The 9,341-nt window shown below is 42.9% G+C and overlaps 1 protein-coding gene across 2 annotated transcripts; it reads right to left on the reverse strand.

Moving 5' to 3' along the window:
• Window positions 1-736: 736 nt before the first annotated feature.
• Window positions 737-9,242, reverse strand: sf3b2 (splicing factor 3b, subunit 2). 2 transcript variants are annotated; one of them, XM_046379988.1, is made up of 22 exons: window positions 8,973-9,242; window positions 8,481-8,527; window positions 8,159-8,209; window positions 7,722-7,952; window positions 7,272-7,322; window positions 6,947-7,034; window positions 6,588-6,682; window positions 6,352-6,460; window positions 6,060-6,154; window positions 5,581-5,796; window positions 5,333-5,455; window positions 5,158-5,238; window positions 4,784-5,011; window positions 4,533-4,682; window positions 4,274-4,363; window positions 3,829-3,936; window positions 3,547-3,654; window positions 3,121-3,263; window positions 2,732-2,833; window positions 2,155-2,254; window positions 1,783-1,974; window positions 737-1,196 (listed from the first exon to the last, which is right to left on the reverse strand). In XM_046379988.1, exons 1-22 carry the CDS (start codon window positions 9,100-9,102, stop codon window positions 1,125-1,127), a joined length of 2,610 nt encoding a protein of 869 aa, XP_046235944.1. In that variant the 5' UTR covers window positions 9,103-9,242; the 3' UTR covers window positions 737-1,124. The 2 variants fall into 2 exon arrangements, with proteins under 2 accessions (XP_046235944.1, XP_046235943.1); XM_046379987.1 differs by having other exon boundaries at window positions 6,060-6,157; window positions 8,973-9,241.
• Between the last annotated feature and the right edge of the window lie 99 nt (window positions 9,243-9,341).

The following is a 9,341-nucleotide window of genomic DNA, read 5'->3' on the forward strand; positions in this document are numbered from 1 at the left end:
TTGAATCCGTACGTGTGTGTCTCCGTTTGGGAGTATATTAGGCTCTTGAGGCCTCAGGATGACACTACTCGCAGCCAAAAAAATAGTCCGGCCCACAACCCTGTGTAAAACGGTGAATGTTCGTTATATACACGGTTAAAATACGGATTTTGGACGATTTAATCAAATATGATTTACCATGTTAGTTAGTGAACTCCAGAGGTTTTAACTGGTTACAGAGCCAGGCTAGCGGTTCATCTTTATGTTAAGCTAAGCTAAGCTAGGCTAATAGGCTGCAGTCCACCCTGTGTATTGCTTTAGCAACAAAACGAATATGCATATTCCCCACAATGTTAAACAGTTCCTTTAACGAGCCACCAGTCTAACCTTGTTAAACTATTTTTTTTTTAATTCTTTTTAACCTGTCCGATTTTATTTGTCTCTTCTCTCACTATTATGGTGTATACCTTTCAAAGGCTTCTCAGTTGCTACCAGGCCTGCAGCAATCAAGAGTCTGGATCAAAATCACCCTTAAAATCTCCCAACATGCATAACTTGTGCATTTTCACCACATAAACTCCTCTTCAAAATTCCACAAAAACACTATAGAGACCACTCTTCAGTGAGTGTACCAGGATATCAGGTGCAAAGTGTCTGGATGAGCTAACTCAGACTTTGCAAGTAATTTGCATTTTATCACCAGCACCTGATTACCTAAAGAAGGTGAAGATGGAATCAGATGACATGAAAACCTGAGTGAACAACACAGTTGTGATTTCCTGTCATCACTTAATTTATTTACAAAAAAAACAAAACAAACCCAAAACAAAACAGAAAAAAAGGACATGGTTACAGTGAAAATATAACCAAGACATAAAATGCAGAGTCAAACAGGGGAAATAACACGTCAGCATTCATGTAATCTGTGATGTGGACTACATGAGATGCATGACAAAAGCATTGTCGCTTTGTAATTTTATTATTTATTTATTTTTTTTAAAAAAGGAACAAATAGGTGTTTACTGCTACTGGTCTATCAAATGACTGGTGTTGCAATCTGCAGTTAAAATCCGGGTATGGCTCTTCCCCCTTCATTTCCCGTTGCGTCTCATCCTGTCGCAGCGCTTCGTCTTGATGGTTCTGCTTTAGAACTTGAACTCTTTGTATTTCTTGGCACCGCCTCGTGTGTCCTGTGGTTGGGCCTTCCTCTTTTTTTGCTGTATGTAGCAAGCAAGCAGAGAGAGGAGGAGGAGGTTATTAATAATCAAATGTCACCATAAAATGGAAAACTGAAACGACTAAACCACACTGCATTAACGCCCCTCACTTTCCTTTAGTTTTAAATAAAACACTTGTATATTTATGTTTTTTTCCCCTCCGCAAGTTGTCATCCATTTATCACGTAAGGTTTAAATATGACCAGCTGTTCAATGTTTGTACTGCAGCTGGTCAAAGATGTGTGTTTACTTTTAAATCCAAGTCTTAACATCGTAAAATTTAATAATAAGGAAAAACAATCTAAGTGAGACGCATAAAAGTACATACTGCATATGGTTTATACCTTTTAAAATTACTGTTACCTTTAACAATCTCACTTGCTCAGACTTTTTTAAAACTGATGTTTTAAAACACATGGGAAAATTCACTTGAGTTCTCACAGCGTGACCACATTTAAAAGCTTTTATATTTAATAACTACATATGCAGCTCTTCTTTTATGAATTTCTGCTGGTTAATTACTGAACTAATGCAGGGTTTTGTCAATCAGTAATCGAGAACAGAAGAAGAAACTATAACTCTGTACCTTTTGCTTGGCAGCATGTTCGGCCACCATGTCGCTGAAGTCCTCTTTCTCCACCTGGGCCTGCTGCTCTCTGACATGCTCCTCGTATTTCTGCGTCATGGCCATGGGGTCCAGCTCCAGCTCCTCTGGAGCCAGGGCCACCTCTACGCCCTGTGACTCCTGCCCTCCGCCCGCCTTTCGACCTGCCATGGACTGAAGATGAGAGCAAGAGATTTAAGGCACGGATACAGGTGGAACAATAAAGGGTTTTTATCATTCATCTGGACATTCATGTTTCACACACACACACACACACACACACACACACACACACACACACACACACACACACACACACACACACCCTGCTAAGCTCACACAGAGAGGTCTTACCGCTGACATGTCGTAGATGTGTGTTGAGGCCATCATGGCTGCTCCAACGGGGCCTGTTCGTCTTTCTGGGAGCACCGTGAACAGCTGAGGCGTCTCATTTCTGTGAACACAACAAAACACGACAACAAGGTTTCAGCTTAAATTAGTCACCACTCATCATCTGTACTATCTTACAAAACAGGACAATATCTCTGAATGACTGCTGCTTACAGACTAATGCAGATGGGGGTTGCCTTCAGCTTCGACACGAGCTGTTAACTTACAGCGATCCTTGACATTTTCTTATATATAATTAAAATGTAATAATACTGAGTAATAAAACAAGTGCCTTTTGTGGTTTTGATCTGTTAACACCTGTGGGGATATAAAAACCTTTTCTTCCTCGTTAATTTATCACATTAAATATGGAAGCATATAAACATTGCATTGTCCTTTATATTCAGCCTATTCAGCCTACGGAATATGAAATGCTCGATTGGCTGTTTGCAAATCCGAGAAACCAAAACGACAGGAGCCCCACTGTGGGAGTAAATGGGAAACTAAAACAGCAGCACCACTGTGACAAAGTGACACTCACCCGTCCATGGCCTCCTCGATTTTCTTCTTCCTCAGCTCGATCAGCTCTGGGGTCTCCATGCCGGCGGGCACGGATGAGAAGCCTCCGGGGGTGATCAGCCCACTGAAATATACAAAATAAGACACAGAGCGTGACGAGTGCATCCTAGCATGTCCATCTACATGAATGCGTCTTTTAATTTAAACCTGTAGGCAGAAATGGCCTCATTCATGTATACATGTGTAAAAACAGCTGAGAACTGGTAATTTTAGAATATAATGAAAACTGACATGCAACCTTGTGATGTTACTGGCCAAAAACTGAAAACTAAAACCTCCAGGCGGTGAAGCTCTTTTGGAATGTGAATCTATAAGATTTGTACAGTCGGCCATAACTTGCATGTCAAGTACCTGTCTGCCGGCGTGAAGAATCCAGTTTCGTCTGGTTTCTCCTCGTCGCTCTCCTCCTCCTCCTCTTCTTCTGATGACTCCTCGTCCGAAGGCTCCAGTTCTCCCCACGGTGTGTGATCCACCTCCTCCTCCTCCGCTTTGGCCTGATCACAGAGACACATTCAAGTCAGGCGATGAATCTGAGTGTATGCAAACCTCATTAACATAATATTTTAGTAGCGACAGGAGACAGTTTGAACAAAATGTTTGATGTTAATGGTAAAAGTGGAGACACTCTAACACCTAACAGAATATATCCACAGACTGTGAACAATTTTATCAGGACCAACACTGTACCAAGAAACTGGTCAAAACATGCAGTTTCAGGAAAGAACATATGAGCACCTTGTGGTACGTTTGCACACGTGTTTGTTTGTGTGTGTGTACCTGGAAGTCTGCAGCATTGGTCCCAAACACATCACCGTAAAGAGGTTTGCCCATTTCATCTACTGGCGGCTTCCCCCAGCCTCCGGCGTGATAACCAAACGTACAGTTCTAACAGGCCGAGGAAAAAGAGGATGAAGTGGAGAAAGTCAAGCACAAGTCAAATTACACATACTGACACACTTATGGATACTCTCTGTTGTAAAAGGGTGTAAAAACTTGATTTAAGTTAAGCAACATTAATGGGCTTATCGCTGTACGGGTCTGCAGTAGAAGGCGTCTTACCTCTGGGATGGGGGAGTTGAGTCCGGGGATCTTGAGATTTGGATAGGAGGGAGGGGGGCCGTACCTCTGCATGGCTATCAGCCAGGGAGGAGGCACCTTGTGGGCGTTCTGCCGAGGAAGAGACACATACGATGTGAGCACACTGACTCGCTCTATTTCCTCACTAGATGTTAAACGCAGTCTTTGAAACAGAAAATGTTCCATTTGGATTCCTTGAGGAATACTGGGTAAATTCTCTAAGGGTTTTTTGAGCTAAAAATATGTTCTACGTTTATTTATCCATGTCAGCTACTCTTGTCTGCATCTGAGGATATAAAAAAAACAACAAACAAAAAAGAAAAGCTCCCAAAGTATGTTTTTTTTATAGCTGTCAGTATCTCAGCTGTTGTGTTCCTGTCCACGTTACTGTGCTTAAACAAGGAATTGTAATGTTCGTGGATCTTACAGGTCCAACAGGCATGCCCAGAGCGATGCGCAGCTCGTCTGACAAATCGCCCGGCTTCTTCTCCTTCAGACGAGTTTCAAACTCTTTTCCCTGCAGAGACACAAAAACACACACGCGCAGATATTCAATTGGTGGGTCTTTTTCGAAGAAGCACTCCGCACTGGCCGCAACACAACAACAACAAAACAATTTATCAGCATCTCTACAGAGTTTAGTGGAAGTAATGTGAGAAGCGGTTGGATTCCCAAGGCTCTGGTACCTCGTAATAAAGGTCTCCGTGGATAGTGAGTTTGGGTTTGATCTGCCATTTGAAGAAGGCGTCGTGGAGTTTCTGGTAGTCGATGTCGATCTTTCCCATCTTGGGACGAACCTTCTCCCTCATTTTGGTTTTCATAGTTTTGGCGTCTTCCTGCAAACCGGAAAAAATAAATTAATAAATAAATAAGTGAAGAAGTTAAGTAGTGAAAGTTAAGTTAAAGGAGTGGCTAGAAAACAGACTGGTGGCCCCACCTTCTCCTGCAGGGCCTCCCTCATCTCCTGGATCCCAGTTTTCTTGATAAATTCAGGCAGCTCAAACGGAGGCTTCTCTATACCTCTCTTGCCCTGCAGATACTTTCTTTTGAAGCACCAGTGGCGGGGCACCGGCACTGTGTTCCTGGTGGCCTTTAGGTGGACCAGTAGCTTGGGCTCCTGGGCCGTCACATCATGCATCTCCACTACATCTGGACGAGCCACCAGCTGGAGCAAAGAGACAGGAAGAGAAAGGAGAACAAACGTTATTTATATCAGCCAAAGGCTCATGTTTGCTCATTGTTAGTAATAGTGACAATTACTACCAACAATAATAGTAATAATAATAATTGTGACCATTAGTCTTAACGAACCTGTTTGAGTTCAGCCACAGTTAGCCTGTTCATCCTCCTCAGTTTCTTCTTGGAGAGTTTAGGTGCATCTGGTCTGATTTCCTATACATAAAAGAAAAAAAATGTTTTTGCATATAAACCAACAGGTTTCAGCTTGTTCTGTTCTGTTTTTCCTTGCAGATGGAAGGATTCAAACCTCATCACTGTCATCGCTGTCTTTCCTCTCATCCTCAAATCCTTTTTTCCGCAGCACGGCTGTCTCCTGCTTCTCTGCCTTCTCGGGCTCCTTTTCCTTCTCTTTCTTCACATCATCAGTCAGCTAGAAAATTTACAGCAAAAAAAAAAAAAAAAATCAAATGAGCACCTGAGAGCAACAAAAACAATCTCCTGTCATTTCAGCTTTCAGTGGGGCGGGAATTAAAAGAATGTTTACACGCAGGTCACCTTGAATGCCTCAAAGATCCTCTTGAAGAAGATGAAGTTAGGGTCGTAGATCTCTGGCTCCTCCGTGACGTACTCGATCTCAACCTCGGCCTCCTTCTCCTTCTCCTTCTCCTTCTCGGTGCCCTCCTTGTTCTGCTGCTCCGCTGCCTGCTCCTTCTTCTCCTGGGCTCGCTTCTGCTTGCTCCTCTTCTTGCGGTTTCTGCGTTTGCGGTTTTTCTGAGTGTTGGATTATGTATGAGAAAATTAGAGTTCAAACAACTTCAAAATATGCGCTGAAAACATATGAAGAAATAAAATGTAAACAGGACTACTGTCAGCTTACTTAGTGTTTGGCCTCATTTATGGAAGACTTTGGACTTAAATGTTGAATCAGAGAATTTGCCTCTGAATTACAATAATGCAGTATCACAAGCACAGAACTGCGATGCAGTATCTTATAGCTGCGTCGCATTAACAGAAAGATGTGAGAAATGACTTACATCTTTCTTAGATATCTGGCCGTCATCCTCTTCTGTCTCAGAAATCACTGGAGCAGAGGAATTCATGTCCCCTGACTCATCAACATCATCCTCCTCTTCTGAAAGGAAGATCATATAAATGCAAAAACAAATGAATCAGACTGGAAATCTTTCCAATGGACAAATATTCCAAGAACACATTGAGGAATCATTATTGACCTTCCTCGGCGATTAAACTATCAAAGCTAGTTCTTTTTCATTTTGTAAGTCTGTATTTTCCTTTTGCAGACAGAAAAGATGCCGCTGTACTCACCTGTGGGGTCTGTGAGCTGCTCCTGTCTGATCTCCTTCAGCTGGAGGATCTTCTCCAGAGCTTGAGGGATCTTGGGCCCACTGAGGCTTACCTCCTCACTCTGCCACGACTAGAATGGAAGCAAAAACAACTTGTAACGTAAGAACGCAGCACCTGATAGTCTCCTGCCATAAATCAATAAGTGCCCAAAAATAAACAGCCGCACACCCATTAACACAAGATGTCTGTCTGCCTACCTCTCTGCTGTCTTCTCCTGGAGGGGGTGGGACTCTCTGTTTCTGGGTCGGCAACATGCTGACACCAGGAGGCAGCGGCGCGCGGGGATCCACACCTGAAAAAACACGGTTTACCGGTGATTAAACATCTCATTTAGAATATGGCCGTTTACACCAAACACTTACAATAAAAAGTCATAACTAAAACCTCACTAGAGACTGAGGATCTGCAAATGTGTACTGTTGAAACTGCTGTCGCTCTATACAAGTCTCTGTCTGGAAATAGTATTCTGTTTCTACTTTGTGGCTTAGGAAGAATGAAACTATGGTATAAAAATGAGGTGACAGGAAATCTGACAAGAATCACATCACCAACATACCTCTCACAGCGCTGACAGGAGGCATGGCTCTGGCCCCACCTATCTTAGCCATCTCCTGCTGACGCTCCTGTTCCAGCAGCACTGCAGCCTGGTTCATCAGGGGAGAATCAAATACATGGTTTAAAAGAAACAGGAGTAGAATCAAAGGTGTAAGAAGAAACAATGACAGAGAGAAAAACTCCCTGACTGAGAGATTAATGATTTTAGAGACATAAAAGTGATTTAAAAACATATCAAGAACATTTCATTAGAGTGTTCTATCCAATGATCCATTACAGCCAAGTAACTTGATTTAACATTGAATGAATTAAATTCATTGTCTTACCCTTTTCTGTTGCTCCAGAAGATCATGTTCATCCATGACTCGGGAATCACCCTGAGACACAATTAATGACTGAGTAACAGTCCAATAAAGAGTAACTGCACTGAGTTTTCTCTGTCTATTTCTGCTTTTTCCCCCCAGACAGCAGAAAGTTCTTATTGCACTGTTCTATTGTGACTAAAACTTTTATCTGGCTGCTGTCACCTTTAAGTTTGGAAGCTGTTGCTGTTGTCTTTGTAATTTACAACCCTGATTCCTAAAAAAATTGGGAAGTTCTTTTAAAAAAAGACTATTAATTCTCTGCATATTAAAACAGAATGTAATAATTTGCTGACCTTTTTCAACTGAGTAAAGAACAAAGACAAAATATTTAACATACAAACTCATGAACTCATTTTTTGTACATATGCACTCATTACCCACACAGTAAACCTGCGGTCTCTCCACCCTCACCTGCTGCTTGGCTCTCTCCTCCTGCTGCAACACCATGGCTGCTCTCTGCTGAGCCATCTTCAGCTGATCCTCCTGTGACAGGCCCGGAGGGGGCAAACCTGGAGGCTCCAAGCCCATGTGGATGCCAGGTGGAGGGGGCCCTCCAGGCATCATGTTCATAGCCTGGAGCATTCCCATACCAGGAGGCATCGGGGGCATAGGCATCGGGGGCATAGGAGGCATACCCGGAACCTGGAGATGAGAAAGGAAGGTTTGAGGGTCTGAAGTGAACTCGCAGTGTGGGAGTGAGACCTTCTCATCATTACTTTAATCATAAGATATGAATTTAATGTACCAATCAATGCATTCATACCACTACCTCTTTATTACCATTTCTTATTATTGTAAAAATGTTACACATTTTCAACTATGTTCTGCATTTGACACGTGACAGTTACCTGCGTTCCCATTTGTTTGTCATCATTAGGTTTGCTGAGGAGGATCCCAGTCTGCAGAGCGAAGCACAAACACACACACACGAGTGACTTTCAGAGCGACAGTGTCGGAGACGTTGATTGTGCATTGTTTCTTTAATTGCATCAACAAGGCTGATGACAAAAGAGTCGACACTAGCATATCCTCACAACTATGTTCGACACAGACATGAACAAGGCATTACTTAATGTCTATCTAGTCATATGTAGTCACAAAGTGATAAACAAGACTACATACCCTGAGCATCCACACAGGGGAATTGCTATTGCATTGTTTTCAGCTTACCTGCATCATGTAGCCCTTCAGTCTGTCAATCAGCTCCTCTCTGGGACCTAAAATATGACGAAAAACTTATTTTAAAGAACAAATGTAGGGCCATCTGTTAAGAACAGTAACGTAACACTGAACTGACACTTCTATGAATTTAACCTGTTTTCTCTTGTTAAGCCCTCACCGACACTAGAGGGACTACCAGAAGTTAGCGTACTGCTTAGATAAGTCTGTATTAAAGCTAGCCTGTAAGCTAAATCAATGGGCTACTACAGGACCAGACAAATGTTGCTAGAAGTTCTTCCAACACATTATCGGCAAATTGCTAAAATAACAGAATATTAAAATGCACATTTCAAAGCGTGTAAACACACTTTCGGCCTAGTTTAGGCTAACTGGGACGATAGCGTTGCGTTTAACAAGCTAGCGTTAGCAACTGGCTAGCTAGTGTTAGCTAAACACTGCACTTCTTCCAGGACGCTCTCCGTTTTCCCGGTCTTTTCTTACCCATCGTGGGTGCTCCGAGCTCCGCCAGCTTGGACTGAAGCTCCGGGTTGCTCCATGTATTCAATGCCGCAATAGCACTTCCTAAATCGGACGGGAGGGACTCGGTGCCCGGTGGTCCGTCGGATGCCATGTTGAGATACACTCAATAGAACAACGGCGGCAGCGGAAGACACGCGAACGGCGTAGAAGGCAGCGGACTAGTGCAAAGCATGACGGGATGTGATGTGACGCACTGCCTGCTGGGACTTCAGGTCCGAAAGTGGAAACATGGCGTTGATTATCCTCAAGATGTCAGTGTTGTCCTCTCGCTTGACATATTTATGGTCATTCTGTAGGGTAAATACAACAATTGAAGTTTAGTAAGACATA

This window comes from Scatophagus argus, chromosome 23 (assembly GCF_020382885.2).
Source record: "Scatophagus argus isolate fScaArg1 chromosome 23, fScaArg1.pri, whole genome shotgun sequence".
Taxonomy (NCBI): Eukaryota; Metazoa; Chordata; class Actinopteri; family Scatophagidae; genus Scatophagus; species Scatophagus argus.

What these genes read in the sequence shown, in the direction of transcription:
- sf3b2 (XM_046379987.1), bottom strand. Translation starts at nt 9,102, where the DNA reads ATGGCATCCGACGGACCACCGGGCACCGAGTCCCTCCCGTCCGATTTA. An exon ending in GCTCGGAGCACCCACGATGG is followed by an intron (nt 8,528 to 8,972) that starts GTAAGAAAAGAC and finishes GTCATATTTTAG; the next exon opens with GTCCCAGAGAGGAGCTGATT. An exon ending in TTCTTCACGCCGGCAGACAG is followed by an intron (nt 2,834 to 3,120) that starts GTACTTGACATG and finishes TGTATATTTCAG; the next exon opens with TGGGCTGATCACCCCCGGAG.